Source organism: Furipterus horrens, unplaced genomic scaffold (genome assembly GCF_987537825.1).
Source record: "Furipterus horrens unplaced genomic scaffold, mFurHor1.1.pri manual_scaffold_5, whole genome shotgun sequence".
Taxonomy (NCBI): domain Eukaryota; kingdom Metazoa; phylum Chordata; class Mammalia; order Chiroptera; family Furipteridae; genus Furipterus; species Furipterus horrens.
In genome coordinates this window covers 38,317,182-38,338,257 of record NW_028327175.1, presented here as the reverse complement: position 1 = coordinate 38,338,257, position 21,076 = coordinate 38,317,182, and the positions used below count along the sequence as shown (strand labels likewise).

The 21,076-nt window shown below is 35.9% G+C and overlaps 1 protein-coding gene across 1 annotated transcript in view; it reads right to left on the bottom strand.

Annotated features, from left to right (window-relative positions):
* IPO11 (importin 11) overlaps nt 1–21,076 on the bottom strand; it is a 199,437-nt gene that overhangs the window by 143,091 nt on the left and 35,270 nt on the right. Inside the window, exons 7-12 of the mRNA XM_090276309.1 lie at nt 13,935–14,067; nt 11,769–11,827; nt 4,505–4,553; nt 2,917–2,987; nt 1,130–1,322; nt 300–452 (exon numbers count right to left, since the gene is read on the bottom strand). Of these exons, the coding sequence (XP_090132435.1) occupies nt 300–452; nt 1,130–1,322; nt 2,917–2,987; nt 4,505–4,553; nt 11,769–11,827; nt 13,935–14,067 (658 nt within the window). The remainder of the gene's footprint in view (nt 1–299; nt 453–1,129; nt 1,323–2,916; nt 2,988–4,504; nt 4,554–11,768; nt 11,828–13,934; nt 14,068–21,076) is intronic.

The following is a 21,076-nucleotide window of genomic DNA, read 5'->3' as shown; positions in this document are numbered from 1 at the left end:
TGGGTTCAATTCCAGGTCTAGGCACATGCCTAGGCTATGGCATGCCTAGGCATGGGTTCGCTCTCTAGTACAGGTGCATGTGATCCTGGGTCCGGACGGGTGCGGGAAGCAACTGATTCATGTTTCTCTCACATCGATGTTTCTCCCTCTCCCTTCCTCTCTCTCTATGAGCAATGAAAATATGTCCTCAGGTGAGGATAAGGAACAAAACAAAATTTAAAAATCTTATATCTATAATTCAAATAGATGACATCTATTTATGGAAGGGCAGAAAAGAAAACTAAAAAACTGATTCTTACTAAAGCCCTCTGGATCTTCTTCCCACATTGTCAGTTCTTCTTCAGTCAGTAGAAAATAATGAGAGACTAATCTTCTACAAATCTCTGTCAAAGTGGGATATGTGAAGAATGCCATCTTAATCTTATGAGCTTCAAGGGTTTCAGGACTGCTATCTATAAAAATAAAATTTCCACGTTAATAGTACAAACATCCCACCCAAGTTAGATTATGTAACAAATAATTTAAAAATATATCCTTGGGGGAATAGATACAGTGGTGTACAGATTTTCATTTTAATTATGAACGAACTACAAAGATAATCTTTCTTTTGTTCATACCACACAAATATCAGTCTTGCTTCTTTCTTACCACTACAGCTTCCATACTATATTATCACACCATACTGAAGTGACTTATTTATATGTCTCTTTCCCCACAAGATTTTCTCATTCATCGTGGTACACATGCACATGAATGAATTCTGAATAGTACAACAATTTAACTTGTCTAGAAGCAACTCCACTTTATATAACATCAGAGAAAACTTTTAATTATACAATTAATACAGCCTAAACATGAGCCGCAGTGGCTATTGTAGTACTTTAATCCTAAAGTCCCTAGGTTTCCACTGATCTTCTATTGTGCTGTAACGACAGTTTACTAAATGTCTTGTATGTATTTTAGAAGATGGCATTCACATAATAAGACTTTAATCCTTATCTCTATTTTTCTGCAACATTTTATTTTTCAGACTTAAATGAATTTCAAAAGAATTACATAAAAACAGCATTTATTTCACACTTTGATTAAAATAAGAAAATAAAAAAATAAAACTATCTGAAAACATTACCTTCAAAATTTTTGGATGGCTTATAAGCATAATTTTTGACAATCAGCTTAATAAGATTCATGCATTGGACAATGAATCGTTCAAATGTAACCCCTTCACCAACTTCTGTAAATACATAGCTTACAGAAAATTCCAGTGATCTCTGAATTAGTGGCGTAAATGAAAAGGGATGTTGATCCAAGAAGTCCAAAAGCTATAAAGAAAGAAATTAAATGTATTTTCCCCTAATTAACATAGCAATATAATCATCTATAAGTACATCTTACAATCTTGCTAGTAAACATTTTCCAAGTTTTGAACTTTGCTGGGAATCTGTGTATATACAATTTCACATGTAATATACATAGCACCACTGATAAAGTATTCTTGCCATTTCTACCTATTTGCACCACAATAAAAATAAAAAATAAAAAATAAAATGCCTGAATGTGATCAAGCCTCTACAACTAACTACAAATTTATAAGACATATGGGGGAAGTGAAGGGGTATGGAGACCAAGAAACATGTTCAATAACATATCAGCATGCAGCTGATTCCAAACCCCGGAGAAAACTACAGAAAATAATCAGTTACTTCAAAAATGTACAACAAAGAAAAAAAAAAAAATAGATGGAAGGAGAACTGACACTATTGAATCCTGACTTGTACCAAGTTAAAAAAAAAAAATTCATGAGAAATCTGAAAACTGACTAAATATTTAGATAATATTAAGAAGTCATTGCTAGCTTTTAAATGTGGTAACAGTGTTAAGGTCATGTTATTTTTAAATCTCTTACCACTAAACGACACATTCAAAAGTCTGGATTGGCTTTACAATATCCAGCAAGGAGGAGAATGCAGACAGATTAAACAGAAATGACCACGGCCATATGCTGATAATTGCTAAAGCTGAAATTATTCAATTCTACTTGGAGGCATATTTTAAATGTTCTGATTTTAAAAGCTTTTTAACAAGTCACAGGGATCATAAATATGAATTTTGTAAATGAAATTATTTATGAACACTGCACAGCACCGTTGACTAACCACATTGTCTTATTTTACTTTGCTTTGTGATTTTTGTTTTTAACTAAGAGGATCTGAGTCAATTTTGTACTGGATCTTGGAAGATTAGGTGGGCTTCTGCTGTTGAGGCTATCTGGAACATAAGAGTTGGGAATGAAGACAACTAAAACTACGGGTAACTACTACCTAACCACAAAAATAAAAACAGCTCATTTCTACTACTTTTCTCCTCTCACAGGGAACAAACAACCTCAATTCTACTAATGAACCCTCAGGAAAATGGAGAAAGGACTAGATTTAGATATTGCCACCTATCTTCAACTATAACCCAATTCTTTGTACTTTTCCCAACCCCTGAAGCCCAAAATTTCTTAAAAATAATTTCATACAACTAATTTTATCAGAAATTTATACACATTGCCTAGCACAGCACACCCAATTTGACAATAATGGGTCATTCTGATTTTCATGAGTTCCTGATACAGCCTGCGATATCTTATCTACATCCTGCTCACCTGTACTGATATCTCCTTTATCTCTTCTAATACTTATTAGGATAGATTTTTTAAAATCAAGGTGATTCATACACTATAACTTACAGTATATAAATTTAATTATTATAGGATTCAATATACTAAGTATTTTTCTTTAATTTCCTATAAACAGAAAATAAATTATGCTAAAGTCAAAATGTATGCTTATAAAAATATAATTTTCCTTAATAAATTTGTGTATGTGTATTTTATTTGAGATAACATAATTAAGATTTTAAAAAACTTACCACTTTAGTAAAAAGAATAATGATCTTTTCCAGTCTATCTCTACATACATTATCTGTACCTATACTTCTACCTGTTGAAAATACATTTCAAATATTAGTACAAGTTTATAATTTTCTATACATTCACAACTAAGACAATGACAAAACTTTTAGCAAAAATATTCATATATTTTTGCATATTTTGCATTATGAATTCATATTGTGCATTCCCAACTCTAAACAAATTAATCATAAAAACAAAATTTTTATAAAGCAATACCAAGATTTGCACTTAACAGACAACAGTAATCCTCAGCACCATACTTCACAAAATTAATCCTAAAATACAAACTGAGCCCATTTCAAAGAAAAAGGATAACATTTTTATCCATGAATCATGAGTCTCATTTGCAAAATCTGTAATCATAGTTGAAATACTTTTTAAGCACCATAAGTAAAAATAAAGCACTCAAAGATTAACATACTCATTATTTTTCCTATATCCCTAACAATTTTCTTCTGATAATTTCCCTGGCATAATAATTAATTTTTGTACATTCAGAAAAATGTCCATCAGGCCATCAACTACTCTGCTCTCTAATCAATACTCTTCATATTCTGTCTCATCATTTATTTCATTTTCCTTCTGCTCCCCCGTGGGATAACAAACAAACAAACAAACAAAAATCTTTAGAAAACAAACTACATTATATGAACTGTCTCATTGATCTTTGCATGTACAGTACCCAGAACACTTACTGGCAACAGACTCAAGAATGTTTTTACTAAACTAAAAATGACTGACATGAAACAATCAGTAACTCCCTAAGAGAGAGTAAATTATGATATCTTCTTAGTTTAGTAAGTCCTCAAAAATACACACATATACATAAAAACACACACTTATACAGGATATACATAGCAGTATGTGCATACAGGATATGTGTACATGCATGTGTACATGCACACGTGTATGTGTATCCTAAGCAAAGATGCTTACAATCATAAGGAAAAGGATAATAAACACGACTATCAGTATACTAAAACACAAATGTAAATGCTAAATTCTCTTTTGTGCAGTAGTGGATTAGAAAGGGTCCTACAGGTAAGCCAATTAAAGTTAACAAAGAATTTACAAAATGAAAGTACTATTTAAGGAAATTTTGGGGGCTGACTGGGTAGAAAAAGATGAAAGGGGGAAAACTGGGACAACTGTAACGGCATAAACAATAAAACATTAAAAATAGAAAAAAGGAAATTTATATCATACAGATACGTAAAATGTACTAAAAGCAACAGTCTATAAGAAGTCTAAATATCACATGCATGGATTCCACACAATGATTACCTGTTAAACATTTGACATGTGGATGTCTATATGGCAGTAGAAATATAGAAGGAATGATCACAAAATAAACTTTTTTTAAAAAAAGGTTTCCTCAATACTCAAGATTAGGGTATGAAAACAAAGCTGAGCTTCCAATTAAACTTGAGATAACTAATTATCAAGATACAAAATTTTAGTCTCTCTCCAGATTTGCAAATGCAGAACAGAAGCTATTAACAAGTAAGGGTTCTACAGTAAAAATACTATCATGAAAGTACTTACTGCATTCCAAAAATTGTTTTAGACGACCAAATATTCCATGTAAAAAGCCCTAGAAAAAAATAGTTTTAGAAAGTGTCTCAATTTATACTGTAATAAATGTTTACCTTATATTTTCCCAGAAATACTAAAACATACCTATCAAATCATTTCAAAAAGTTAAAATTAAGTAATGTGAAAAAGTCTCCTATTATAAACAAGTCTTACACAAGGAAGTAATTACAGCCAAGTACCCCTTATCTGCAGGGGATACGTTGCAAGGCCCGATACCCAGAGAATGTCTAAAGCCTTGGAGAGCACAAAGCCTTAAATATACTGTTTCTTCCTAAATATAATATTTATGATAAAGTTTAACTTATATAAGTTAGGTACAATAAGAGGTTAAGAACAATAACTAAAAATAAAACACTTATAACAATATATTGTGATAAAGTTATGTAAATGTGTTCTCTCTCTCACTCTGATAACCAAGTGGCTACTAGGTGACTACACAGCCTGTGAATATGCTGAATAAAGGATGATTCACATCCTGGAGGTAGGTGGGCACGGGTGAAGATGGATGGGGCCCAGACAGTATAAGATCTCCTCACGCTACTCAGAACAATGTGCAATTTAAAAGTTTTGATTTTTTTATTTAATATATTTGGACCACAACTTCCTCTGAGTAAATGAAACCAAGGAAAGTGAAACCACGGATAGGGAGAGGGGGAGGTTACTGTATAATATTTCATCTCTTCAGTGTCTCAGAATAATTATTTCAGTTACCTAAATCACTTTGCAATAAAATATTATTTATTAAGCATATTTCATAAATACTCTATTCTCTTCACTGTTTTATTTTTCTTCACAGCCTTTATAACTCTCATATCTGACTCCTCCCACAAAAATGTAAACTTCTTGAGAGCCAGAGCTTTGCTTTATTTATTATTTTACCCCAGAATCCAGGAACAGTACTTAGCAATAATAAGTACAATATATAAATGAATGGCAGCAATTATTTTAAGCAGAGGTTCCTAATCTCAATGTTAAGAAATATTAGCTTTCTATACCAGAAAAGGTAAGAATCGCCTTTTACCATATAGGTTTAATAAACCATTACTTTTTTTCTTAAGGTTTTCTTAATTTATTTTTAGAGAGAGGGGAAGGGAGAAAGAGAGGGAGAAAAACATCGATGTGTGAGAGATACATCAGTCGGTTGCCTCTTGCTTGCTACCAACTGGGAACCTCGCCCACAACCTAGGCATGTGCCCTGACTGGGATCGAACCAGCAACCTTTCGGTTTGCAGGCCAAGGCTCAATCCACTGAGCTCCACCAGCCAGGGCATAAACCATTACTTTTCAATATATATTTTAAAACATACTATGAAAATTTTCCAGACTTCTCGTCAACATGGAGGTCTAGGTAGACTTTCATCACCTCCTCATGCAATCACAAGAAGAATTACAAATGATTTTAAAAATAAATAACATCCAGAACTGCCAGGAAATCAACTCTATGAAAGTCTGACAATCAAGGATTTAAAAGAGCCACGTTCATCCAGACAGGTAGGAGGGGCAGAGACTCTGAGTAGGGCTGAGAGGAGCAAAGACATGAAAGCTAACATGTTATTAAACAATGAATGGTCAACAACGAGGTCAAAGAAGAAATCAAAAGATACCTTGAAATGAATGAGAATGAGGATACAACAATTCAAAATCTGTGGGACACAGGGAAAGCAATCCTGAGAGAGAAATACATAGAATTGTAGGCCTATTTCAAACGCCAAGAAAAAGCTCAAATAAACAATCTAACTTTACACTTAAAGAAACTTGAAAAAGAACAACAAACAAAGCCCAAAGTGAGCAGAAGGAAGAAAATAACAAAAATCAGAACAGATGTAAATGAAATAGTCTAAAAACAAACAAACAAACAAAAGATCAGTGCATCCAAGAGCTGGTTCTTTGAAAAGATAAACAAGACTGACAAACCTTTAACCAGACTCATGAAGAAAAAAAGAGAGGACCCAAAGAAAGGAGAAACAACACCAAGGAAATACCAAAGATTGTTAAGAAAATATTATGAACAACTACATGCCTACACACTGGACAATTGGATGAAATGGATAAGTTCCTAGAAACATACAATCTTCCAAAACTAAATCAGAAAGAATCAGAGAATCTGAATAGACATCTTACATCTAATAAAATTGAAGCAGTAATAAAAAAAAACACCCAACAAACAAAACCCTGAACAGATGGCTTCACAGGTGAATTTTACCAAACATTCCAAGAAGACTAACACCTCTCCTTCTCAAACTATTTCATAAAATTCAAGAGGAGGGGAGGTACCCAAATTCATTTTAAGAGGCAGGCATTATCCTAATTCCAAAACCAGATAAACACACTACAAAGACCCTGGCTGGTGTGGCTCAGTGGGTTAAGCAGCAGCCTGCAAACAAAGGGGTGGTCAGTACAATTCCCAGTTAGGACACATGCCTGGGCTTTGGGCCAGGTATATGGTTAGGGACTCGAGAGAGGCAAGCAGTCGATGTACCTCTCACACATCAACGTTTCTCTCCCTCTCTTCCTCCCTCCCTCCCCATCTCTCTAAAAATAAATACATAAAATCTTTTAAAAATAAAAATTGGGAAGTGTAGAAAAAAAAGACATCACAAAGAAAGAAAATTAAAGGCCAACATCTCTCATGAACACAGATGCTAAAATCCTCAACAAAATATTAGCAAATTGAATAAAGCAACGCATCAAAATCATCATACACCATGATCAAGTGGGATTCCAGGAATGCAGGTTGGTACAACAATCTCAAATCAGTAAGTGTGATTCATGACATAAACAAAATGAAATATAAAAACATGATCATATCAATAGACACAGAAAAAGCTTCTGATAAAACCCAGCGCCCTTTTATGATTAAAACTCTCAGCTAAGTGAGAATAGAGAGAACATACTTAAACATAATAAAGGCCATATATGACAAACCACTGCCAGGATCATACTCAATGGACAAAAATTACAAGTGTTGAGCCCTGGCTGGTGTAGCTCAGTGGACTGAGTACCTGCCTATGAACCAAAGTGTCGCTGCTTTGATTCCCAGTCAGGGCACATGCCTGGGTTGCAGGTCAGGTTCCCTGTTGGGGGTGTGCAAAAGGCAACCGCACATTCATGTTTCTCTCCCTCTATTTCTCTCCCTTCCCCTTTCTAAAAATAAATAAAAAATAAACAAAATAAAATAATTACAAGTGTTCCCCTTAAGATCAGGAACAAGACAGGGATGTTTGCTTTCACCTCTCTTATTCAACATAACTGGAAGTCCTAGCCACAGCAATCAGACAAGAAGAAGAAATAAAAAGCATGCAAACTGGAAAGGAAGAAGTGAAACTGTATTTGCAGATGACATGATACTGTACACAGAGAACCCCAAAGATTCCACCAACAAACTACTACAACTGATAAATGAGTTCAGCAAAGTAACAGAATACAAAATTAATATTCAGAAACCAGGTGCACTTCTATATGCCAATAATGAACTAACAGATAGGAAAATTAAGAAAACATTTCCATGCACTACTGCTTCAGAAAAGAATAAAATACCCAGGAATAAACTTAACCAAGGATGTAAAAGAAGTGTATATGGAAAATAGTAATACACTGAAGAAAGAAATCGAATAATATAGAAGTGGAAGCACGTGCCGTATTCATGGACAAGAAGAATTTAACATCATTAAAATGTCCATACTACCCAAAGCAATTTATAGATTCAACGCAAACCCTATCAAAATTCCAATGATGTGTTTGTTTCACAGAACTAGAACAAATATTTCAAAAATTTATATAAATCCACAAAAGGCCTCACATAGCAACAGTGATTCTGAGAAAGAAGAACAAAGTTGGAGGAATCATACTACCTAATGCCCAATTATACTACAAGGCCACAGTAAACAAAACAGCATGGTCCTGGCATAAAAACACATAGACCAATGGAACAGAATAAAGAACCCAAAAATAAACCCACACCTTTATAGTTGATTAATACTTGACAGAGTAAGCAAGCACATGCAATGGGTTAAAGATAGTTTATTCAATAAATGGTGTTAAGAAAATGAGACAGATACATGCAGAAGAATGAAACTAGAACACCTTCTTATACCACACAAAAAAAATTAATTAAAAATGGATTAAAGACTTAAATGTTAGACCCAAAACCATAATAATCCCAAAAGAAAATATAAGCAGCAAAATCTCAGACATTGCTTGCACCAATTTTTTATCGGATATTTCTCCCCAGGCAAGGGAAACAAAAGGAAAACTAAACAAATGAAACTACATCAAACTAAAATGTTTTTGCACAGGAAAGAAGATCATTTAACAAAATAAAAAGACAATCCATAGAATAGGAGAACATATATGCTGATGCATCTGGTAAGGGGTTAATATACAAAATTTATAAAGTACTTACAAAACTCAAAACCAAAAAGCAATCCAATTAAAAAATGGGCAAAGGACCTGAATAGATGCTTCTCCAAAGAGGACATACAGATGGCCAATAGACATATGAAGGAATGCTCAACATCACTAGCCATCAGAGAAATGCCAATTAAAACCACAATGAGATACCACCTCACACCTGTCAGAATGGCCATCATCAACAAACAAACAAAACAAGTGCTGACAAGTATGTTGGAGAAAGTGGAACACTTTTGCTCTGTTGGTGGGAATGCAGATTGGTGAAGTCACTGTGGAAAGCTGTATGGAGAGACTTCAAAAACTTAAAAATGTTATCTGCTTTTTGACCCTACAATTCCACTTCTGGAGATATATCCAAAGGTACCCTGAACACGAATTCTAAAGAATATACACACCCCTATGTCACTGCAGCGTTATTTACAATCACCAAGACATGGAAGCAGCCCAAGTGTCTAAAATAGATGAGTTGATGAAACAACTGTGAGACATTTACATGATGGAATATTATTTGGCCGTAAAAAAAAAAAAAAAAAAAAAAAAAAAAAGGAAAAGAAAGGAAGAAAGAAAGAAGGAAAATTTTACCCTTTGCAACAGCATGTATGAACCCAGAAAACATTATGCTAAGTGAGATAAGTCAGTCAGAGAAAGACAAATACCATATCATTTCACTCATATGTGGAATCCAATGAACAAACTGAACTAACAAGGAAAATGGGGACAGACTCATAGATGGAGAGCAAATAGTAATGGAAAAAAATTCAATAAAGATTAATGTTTTTTAAAAGTCCAAGTTGAAATTCAAATCCAAATCTATCTGCCTCCAAACACCAAAATCTCGCCATTATCATATAGCACTTCTTAATTCTTTTAATTTCCATGTTATTTTTAAGATCTTTATGTTATTTAAAAAGATGTCCTTAATTTGTTAAAATTCTACCCTCAATCAGTACACCTTAAATGCTACAATAAGCATTTATAATGAGTAAAGGTTGACATATATTGTAGTCCTGCAGACAGAAGAAAGACTCTTAAGGGAAAGCCAAAGCCACAAAACAGTAACAGATTTAATGAAAACCACCATTCTAGTTTATAAGAACGTGATCAAATCAATTCATTTTTGCTGAAAAAAACAAAATTGACCAACATAATTTCAGTTAACATAATTTGGTAATACACAGCATAATGTTACATAAAACAGTTACTGAGTCTACTGACATAATATTTCTACCGTATCATATGTTCATTCACTTAACACATAACTATTGAGCATTTACTGTATGAAAGAGACTGCTCCAAGTTCTGGGGTAAACAGTAAGTAAAACAAAGCCTTTGCCTTCATGGAACTTATATTCTAGTGAAGAAATTGAGGGAGAGCTGTAAAACTGATTTCTAGAAATTGTTTTTTAGTGGTTAGACAATAACTGAACATATTTAAAATGTATGAGTATTTAAAACTGCGGTTGGTTTTTGACATATTTTCTGGCAATTTGATAATATACATCAATACTATGAATGTTTCATTTCTAGGATTTTATCCTAAAGAGATCATTAGAAAAGTACAGAATGACATATGTACCCAAAATATTTGTTCCAACATCACTTATCAGCAATTAAAAACTGGAAACAACCTGTTTGTCCTATCAATAGGTAATGGGGCAAGTAAATTACAGGAAGCCTATACTAATTTTATCATTTAAAAAAAATTAATCCGCCAGTAGTAATCATAAATATCCTGCTGACATGAAAAAGATATTCACAACATACTAATTTATAAAAAAGTAAGTAACAAAATAGCGTATAAGGTCCTGTTTATGTAAAATCAAAGAAGAAGGAAAGTGTATCTAAAAGAATATGAATAAGATGTCTTAAAGGATACTTACAAATTTTAGCAATATCACTGATGAGTTTTTAAATGTTTTTTAAATTTCTTATTTTCTTTTCTGATTAACTTTTAAAAAACTAAGCATGTAATACTTTTATAGAACAGAACAGTCATCAGATTATAATGTATACTAGCAATGTTCAACTTCTTTTAACACTAGAATCATTATTTCAATCAAAATCTTACCAATACACACACAAAAAAAGTACAAAAGAGCGGCTCTTGTCCAATCTAGAGTGCACCCAAAGACCCAATTAGATGTACCTTCTCCAAAATTTCTGTGTGTCAGCCCAAAGCAAAACACAGAAAGCAACTTTTAGCTGACCTAAACTCACTGTGAAAACTACTATATATCTCAGTGAGTAGGAGATACAATTCCATTTTGTTTTGGTATAAAATAAAAGCAGCTATATATTTTTGCATACAGAAAAGGAGAGAACACTGTACCAACAAGGAATACACATTACAACCTGGTGGGCTTATCGACGGGGTTTTCCCCTCTTGTGTATTATTTAAATTGATTGCAAAGAGAATGTGTAAATGTTATAATCAGAAGGAAAAATAATTTTAAATATATAAAAACAGACAAAGGAAAATATCAAGAGTAAAAATAACTATCCACGACACACTTGGTAATGAATAATAGCAATCAAATTCACAGGAGTTCACTGAATTCAAATTCAAATAAACACTCTCAATGTTATCTCCTTCACATAACAGCTGCTTTGATGTAGTAAAAACAAACCACAAGTCTAAAAGTATAATTAACACAAAAAATGGTTAAAAAAAACTTAGGGTGTCACATAATAAAAACTTTTAAATGACTGTCAAGTAAAAAAAATATAATAAGCTTCAAAATTTTCAGGAACATACCAAGCATTTTCCCAACGTCACAAAAGGTCAGTTACTTCTTTCACTTACCATCACTTCCATATTCTTATGAGGTTCCACAAATCCATTAATAGTTAACTTACGCAGCACTGAAAAGTAAAATCAAGCTTTATTCGCATCTTATTTTTTCACATTTTATTCTACTAAAACCATGAGCATATGATAAAAACTCAGAATCACAAAACCTCATCAAGCTTGGAGGTTATAATCCTTATATTTAATAGATACAGAAAGATAACCTGGTCATTGCTTGGTTTAACTAAGTGGGAAAGATCGAACTAAAGCCAAATTCATGTGACTCAAAAGCAGTGCTCTTCTCATCGTAACTATTCATGTTTCTGTAACTATATTGCAAAATTTCACTTAATTTCTAACACTGTTAGTATTTCTCACCTGCAGTAACCCCTACTGGTTGAAACTGAGAAGGTTAGCTCTAGTTCACAAACTTTAAACTATGCCTCAACAGTGATCAGAAAGCTTCATTCAGTTTTAGCATACTAATGAAAATATGTATATGCTCAAAAGTTACTACATCATAATAGAAGTAAATAGGGTTCAAATTGATCCCTTATTCTGGGTGTGCTCTTTTCCACACTACCTGGGAGGGTCCTTTCTTTCTACCTTCATTGTCTTGTTAACTTTGACTTTATGGTTTTAATTCAAATATCAGTTTCTCAGCAAAGTCTTTTCTGACCATATGATCAGTTATTGTAACATCAGTGAGGCCCCCGTAACAGATGTCATTTCATATGTGTTTGTGTGGTCATTTTACTATGTCTGTCTCTCCAGTGCCAACCACTTACGTATAAATTTGTTGAATGAAATAATGAATGTCTAAAAGATACTAAATGCAAATAGGTATCAACTCAGAGATTACATGCAATAAAAACTCCAGTTCTAGGACTTTCTTAAGTCATAACAGGATGGAATACGTAGTTTAAAGAAAAATGCTATGGAATTTTTTTTCCAGGTCAAATGCCTTAGAAATGCTACTGTGTATCTTAGACCTTGAGATGTGGAGGTATTGAAAAGCTTAAGGCAGGCTAATATTATAGAGTGGAGCTATATCCTTAGTGTCAGGAGTTAAACTCCGAAATCAGTAAAGCAAGAAAAGTCTACAAAGAACTTGTAAAAATTCCTCAATCATTAAATTCAGTATTTATACACAGTTTGGAGTATATAAACTTATATCAGCTTCTCTGATTCTTTCTTAGGTATAAATCTTTAAAGCCTTTGAATTTCTTCCTCAATGACGACAAACCCATTTTCACTCACTCGCATAACCATCTGTACAATGGATCTGACTTGTCAACAGTCCTTTAAAACCATTCACTTTTGTGCATGAGGTTCAACAAAATATGCTGAGAGTTTGGATTCTGTGCATCCACTATCTGGTTAATATAAGTGACAGAATAGTGCCAAGAGTGTATGCTGGCGTCTTAAGGTACTAGAGTGAGTATGATAAAGGGCTTATGAAAAAATAGAAGGATGCTAAATGAGCTATCATAAGAGAAAACTAAAAAGCTCCTCGAGCTCAAACTAAGAAACACAAACTAAAGGAGTCTTAGCAATCAGAAAAGAAGGACAGAGACTGGAAGACAGAATAAGCCAAACCAGTATTTTAAAAAGAAAAGGAATCTCAAAACACATTCAAGATAAATAGCTCAGGGAAGGTAAAAATGGAGATTTATGCTAAGAGAATGAATGCCCACATGCAAAGCATAGGAAAACACAGGCCAAGAAAAATACACTATCAGGCACCATCTAAAATCTAAGTGAGCATAAGGTACAAGATGGAATCTGTGTTCTCTGGGGAAAGAACTGGAAAACAGAGCTCAACTAAACCTTGCTGATAGGAGAGTTGGCATGACAATAAGGGTAGAACCCTTTAACATTACATAAATGAGAAATGTAAAGTAAAAGCAAAAGAAAGTAGAAGTATTTAAAAGGAATGTATTCAGAGACATGACACAACACTATCATGAACATAACATGAAACTATTTTACACTTTCATCAATTAAGACTAAAGGAAGAGCTATTCTCATAAAACTACAAATAAGCCTTTGTCTCTGAGGGAGAAATAAATGCCTATTCTCTCAGTGAGACTAGTAACAGAAAATCCATCCAGAAGAACTATTTGGTGACTGTTCTGAGGTATGTCATTTCAAAAATAAACACATCAAGTTTAACAGTACCTTTTAATGATAGTAGAGTTCGTTCTAGCGAACTTAGAACTGCAGCTTCATCACCAGAAGAAACTTGTTGAAGGAATGTGTCTGTGTGGTGATTCCACAGAGAGCAAGCAAAACTATAAATTCCAGAAGCTAACTGTAAAGAAATACCAACAAATTTGTTCACATCATAGATTTCAGTAATCCATTAGACCTACACAGTGATACATTTAGGTTTTTAAATTGAGCACACATTTTCAATAAGATTTAATATAGTCGAGTCATTTATCATAATGTTTCAAACTTTTTATTAAGTCAAAATGCAGAGTAGTAAATACAGTTTGTATTGGCTTCTGCTATGAACACACAAACAAAACACACACACACACACACACACACACACACACACTGAAACATTAGTTTCTTGAAACAATATGAGCATAATGCCTATATTACAGTTTGATTATTTTCTATTTATACTTTTTATCTTCTGCTTATAAAACACTGATTTATGAACTGTCACTGAGTATAGCAGATAAATCAACATACTAAAAATACAAAGGAGTCAAATTTCTATGTTCTGCCAGTTTTACCCATATGTTTTTTGAGCAGTTACCAGGAACACACAAACCACATGGCTTATCAGGCTGTTTTTCTAATATGTACTGCTATTTAAAAACCGAAATCTCTCACAAGATGCAGTTAAGCTCTGCCTCCTGGGCTGAGGCAGAATCATCTTCCAGTGGTATCTTCAGTTTTCTTCCACAAGGTCTAAGATCAATCTACCCAAGCCTACATGGCCATTTCATCTTCAGAAAAATTTTCTTATTCAAGAAATAAGCATATCATTTCAACTAATAAAACATTTCATTTATAATAAGGTTAGACATCAGAAACCAGTTAGAAATGCAGTTCTGTAAATATAACAATATTTCTATGGAAAAATTAAATTCTATTTTTATTAATTCAGGAATTTTAATAGTCTGTGCTTACACATGTAGGGAAACAGCATTGCCATACCCCCCTGGCAACTACACTTATCTACATAGTCCACACAGGCAAAGGCCTGAACCCCAGTTAATTGAGCAGTGGCTAACACCTTGTGATCTTCCTGGAACACAAGAAGGTGAAAGGCAGTAAAGAACTGCTAGGCTCTTTCCTGCTTACCTCCCTATCTCCTCACTTCCAGGGTTCTGAAAATGTGTAAGAATCTTCCACAACCCCTTTAGAACAGAGCTGCAAAAAACCAACCACTTAGTTACAGTTTAGAACTGGCTCCTCAGCAATGGGGCATCCCACAATTTGCACTGGACTCATTCAGCCCTATTGCTTTGGTCGTTCTTTTTGGCCTGTGGAACAAAGACCACAGAGAGCTGATACCAATGGCTAACTACTTTTCTCTGTCCAAAATAAATAATAAACTGTCTGAAGTTAAAGAGTGGCTCCTACCTTCACCAACTGATCAGTAAGGGCTAGCTAGGCTTTGTCCCTTCCTTGTCCTGCATGCACACTTGACAACAGGTGCAATAAGAACTTAGTAAGTTACTTTAGCATATTCTCAAGTATGCATACAACATTTCAAAGGTAATATCAAATTATTTAATCCTAATGTTTCATTACAGCCAAAATATTGTAATGACAATTATGTCAAGCAATACAACAGTACACGCAGCAGTATCATAAAGAGTTAATGGCCAAAAATTGACATCATTCCATGAAATACTGTTGTAACACAGAAGCAAATAATCTAATTACAAGAATATAATCTGAAATTCCACCCCTATCTCCTGTGTGCCCAGGGTCACGAGGAGCCAGCAAAGCTGCAGAGTGTGGAAGGCAACGGCACAGAGCCCAGCATGTCTTGGAGCTAATTCATATTAGAATGTATAGTTACCTCTTTTAAAACGAATGCATGGAGAACGTCCAGTCAAGATGGAGGCATAAATACAACTTGCCTCCTTGCACAACCACAGCAAAATTACAACTAAATCACACACACAAAAAAAAAAAAAGAAAAAGAAAACAGCACCCAGAATTGTCAGAATATCAACCTGTATGGTGGTCCAACTAAGGAATTAAAGAAGTCACATTCATACAGACGGGTAGGAGGAGCAAACACACGGAGCCACAAAACAAGCAGTCCCACAACCGCGTGTGGTGGATAAAAATAGGGAGGGATACTTCTGGAGCAAGAAAGGATCCCAGTCCCACAGCAGACCACCCAGCCCAGGGTTCCAGTGCCAGGAAGATAAGTCGCCATGACTTCTGGCTATAAAAACCAGTGGGTTTGGGGCAGAAGAAGAAACTGCAGGATTCTCAGGCATCTCTTCTAAGGGCCTACAACAAACTTGGGACTTATACACTCACTGTCTCTGGGCTTCAGCATTGAGACAGCATTGGGAAGGGCAAAAATGGCAAATGGGGAGAAACTGAAGTGTCTGGTATCAGGGCAAGTGCCAGGGGACAGCTTTCTCTGAGACAAACTTCAAAAGCCAAGCAGCAGCCATTGTCCCATTTCTAAGCCCACCCCACCCAGAGCCACAGAGCAAAACACAGTATCTGAGACTCCATCAACCTAGTTCACATGGGTTGCCCCACCCTGGTGATTACCTAAGGCTCCACCCCATCCAACTCATCAGTGTACTTTTCTACATTAGGCCATGCTACCAAGACAAGGAGTCAAAGCAGCTCTACCTAATACACAGAAACAAGCATGGGACACAGGAAGGCTACCAAAATAAGGAGACAAAGAAATATGGCCCAAATGAAATAGAACAAAACTCCAGAGGAAGAACTAAACAAATGGAAATAAGCAATCTAACAGATGCAGAGTTCAAAAAATTGGTTATTAGGATGCTCAAGAAACTCAATGGGTACTTCAATAGCATCAAAAGGACCCATGCAGAAATGAAGGTTAAACTAAGTTAAATAAAGAAAAATCTGCACAAAATCAGCAGTGGAGGGGATGAAGCCAAGATTCAAATCAATGATTTGGAACATAAGGAAGAAAATAACATTCAATCAGAACAGCAAGCAATCAATCAATCAATCAATCAATCAATCAAATAAAAACGAAGATAGGGTAAGGAGCCTCTGGGACAACTCTAAACATACCAAATTCAAATCATAGGGGTGCTGGAGGAAGAGCAACAAATTGAAACCTTATTAGGAAAAACAATGAAAGAAAATAGACAATTCCAGGAAGCACATAGAGTCCCAAACAAGACCTACGCAAAGGGACCACACCAAGACACATAATTAAAATACCAAAGGTAAAAGATAAAGTGATAATCTTTAAAGCAGCAAGAGAAAGCAGATGGTTACCTACAAGAGTTCTCATAAGACTTTCAGCTGATTTCTCAAAAGAAACTTTGCAGGCAAGAAGGGACTGCCAAGAAGTATTCAAAGTAATGAAAAGCAAGGGCCTACAGCCTAGATTACTCTATCCAGCAAAGCTATCATTTGGAATCAAAGGGCAGATAAAGTGCTTCCCAGACAAGGTAAAGAAAGCTAAAGGAGTTCATCATCACCAAGCCACTATTATATGAAATGTTAAAGGGACTTATTAAGAAAAAGAATATCAAAACTATGAACATTAAAAAGGGCAATAAATTTACAACTACCAATAATAGAATCTAAACAACTAAGCAAACAAGCAGAACAGAAACAGAACAATAGATATACAGGGCATTTAGAGGGTTATCAGTTGGGAGGGGGAAAAGGGGAGTATGAAGGAATGGTAGGGGGACTAAGAAGTACAAATTGGTAGGTACAGACAGGAAGATGTTAAGAACAGTATAGGAAATGGAGTAGACAAAGAACTTATATGCACGACCGATAGGCCTGAACTAAGGGCAGGGATTGCTGGAAGAAATAGGGAAACGGGTGGAGGAGGGCAAAAGGGGAAAAACTGGGACAACTGTAATAGCATAATCAATAAAATATATTTTTTAAAAAAGGAAGAATAAGGGATATAGTCTGACCAGAGTAAAAAAGAAGCTTCGGCTCAAGAAATGTCTTAGCTTTACTTATAGCTTCAATAAATGTTAATATATTTCTTAGAAAGTCCTTCCTTAGAATATGAGGCTAACATATGTCTAGAGTCAGAAAATCCATCCAACATTCTAATTTTTTTAAGTCTATTTTATTGATTATGTTGTTACAGTAGTTCTAATTTTTTTCCCCTTTGCTTCCCTCTGCCCAGTACCCTCCTTCCCTCCAGCAATCCCATCCCCCTTAGATCATGTCCATGGGTCATGCATATAAGTTCTTTGGCTTCAGCCTTTCCTATATTATTCTTAACTTCCCCGTCTATTTTGTACCAACCAATTATGATTCTTAGTCCCTGCACCATTTCCCCATTTCTCTCCCTACCCCCTCCCAGCTGATAACCCTCCAAATGATCCCCATATCTGTGATTCTGTTCCTATTCTGGTTTGCTTAGCTGGATTTTGTTTTTACTTTTTAGATTCAGTTGTTGACAGTTTTGAGTTTGTTGTCATTTTAGTGTTCATAGTTTTGATCTTCTTTTTCTTAAGTCCCTTTGACATTTCATATAATAATGGCTTGGTGATGATGAGTTTCCTTTAGCTTCACCTTATCTGGGAAGCACTTCATCTTCTCTTCCATTCCAAATGATAGCTTTGCTGGACAAAGTAGTTCTGGTGCAGGTTGCTTTTCATCACATTGAATACTGCTTGCCAGTCCCTTCCTGCCTGCAAAGTGTCCTCTGAGAAATCAGCTGATAGTCTTATAGGCACCCCCTGTAGGCAACTCTCTGCCTCTCTCTTGCTGACCCCAGGACTCTGTCTTTATCTTTCACCTTTAGCACCTCAGTCATGTGTCCTCGTGTGGTCCCGTCTAGGTCCAGTTTGCCTGGGACCCTCCGTGCTTCCCGGACCTGTGTCCATCTCCGTCGCAAAATTTGGGAAGTTTTCCTTCATTATTTTCAATTCTTGCTTCCTCATTCTGCACTGATTGTTTATTTTTTCCTTAAGTTCCAAATCATTGATTTGAACCCCAGTTTCCTTCCCTTCACCATTGGTTTTGTGTGGGTTTTCCTTCGTTTCACTTAGCATAGCCTTCACTTCTTCTCTTATGCGTTTGCCATACTCAAGAGTATCTGTCAAGCCTGTGAGCATCTTTATCACCAGTGTTCTGAATTCTACGTCTGTTAGGTTGGCTATTTCCTTGTCGCTTAGTTCTCCCACTGGAACCTTGATGCATTCCCCCTTTTGGGCCATAGTGCTCTGTCTCCTCATTCTGACAGGCTCCTGTGTTTGTTTGCCTCTGCGTCCCAGGCAGAGTTGCCACTCCTGTTAAATTGTAAGGGGCGGAGCCTTAGGGATTCATCAGTACAGAAAGACCTGTTTCACCACGTTGTGGCACTGCATGTGGGGGAGGGGTCCGAGAGGGAACAATGCCACCTGCCCAGCACTCGGCCCCCCCTTTAGCCCCCGCCGAACCTCCGCACCAGACCAGCGCCCCTCCAGCAGCTGTCCCGACCGTCACTCCCAGAGTGGGTGGGTCTGCAAATGCTCCCGAACCGTGGGGGCCCTTCAAACAAGCAGACTCCACCGAGACTGGCAGCCTCTTCCCTGACCCCAACCCCCACTGGCCTGTACAATCAGAAGCAATGAGGCCCGACCCTCCGCAATGCTGGGACAGTGGGCCACAAGGTCCAGTAAGGAGCTGGGAACGCTCCCCAGGTGTCCCTCGTGACCCCCCAAAACATGTGACTGCGCCCTCTGCCAGCCTGCTGCCACCACTGTCGCCTCCACTGCAGCCACAACCACACCGCACCCTCCCCACCTGGCTCCACCCCTCCCACCTGTCTGGACGAGTACTTCCCCTCCACATCCTTGTTTGCTGGACTTCCATGCAGCCTGACCCCCTGGAACTTACCGTTGCCTCCAGTTCCGAGGCAGCTGTACTCCCCCTCAGTCGTAGAGGGAGACGCAGCAAGTCCATCCACACCCCCATCTTGAATGGAAGTCCCATCATTCTAATTTTTATTACATTCAATATGTTAAGGTATAGCATCCTATACTTTTCCAAGCATATAAATCATAAAGATATTTGTCGGGCAGAATAAAGTGTAAGACCAGAAGTAGTAGGATTTAGAGACAGGAAACAATAGAAATTATACATAAGATGTAAATAAAGTTCTGTTTTAAGCTAGAATATAATTTCTCATTGTAGCAAATATTTCAACCAATAAAACAAATCTACAGCCCTGCCTACAATTTTTAGAACCATTTTATACTGTCTTTATGTAGTAAATAAAACCTAGACATGTTCTCCCTCCTGGGAGCACGCCAGCACCTTTCCCTTAACCCCTCTTCTTCCCCGACAGGTAGGCATCTCCCAGACTCTAAGGGACTCCATGAGACTTGCAACCAGGGGAGCAATGAACAGCAGCAGCTCACTCTGGCTAAATCCCTGAACCTGTCTCCAAGGATCCCTTTTCTCTGACCTTTCAGTGAGCCAAAGCAGCCCTGCCTTGGCTCATTTCTTTCCTGTAACATTCCTAGAGAGCCAAAGAAGACCCACCTAGGCTCTCTCCTTGTGCTTCTTCTATTATAAGTCCTTACCTATTTCATTGTCCCCAGCTTTAATAAACGTACTCCAAAATGAAAAATAATTTTAAAAATTAAAAAAGGGTGGCATATCCAAATTTTAAATAAGAACAGAAAACTATTACACTCTGAAACAGTCCCTTGCTTACAACAAAATGACAACCTGAATTATTTTATAGCCCTTCTTTATGTCTCCTCCTTTAAACTACTTGATTAATATTAATTTCTACATACATATAGTCTATTAAAATTATTGAGAAGGATTATTTATATAAAAATTTTTGTCAGTGTTACCTAAAGTCACTTGAAATCTTTTAAGAGGTATTTTCAGGATACAAATATTTATGCAGAGTATAACTTACATGGTAAAAATAACACTATGAACAATAGGATAATATTTATTATAATAATAGTACGATATTTACTACTCTGTCATAGGCACTGCTTTCAGTATTTTTCCTATATCAATTTATTTACTCATTACAATCTAACAAGTAGATATTGCCCTGGCTGGTGTGGTTCAGTGGACTGAGCGCCAGCCTGCAAACGAAGTTCGACTGATTCCCTGTCAGGGCACATGCCTGGGTT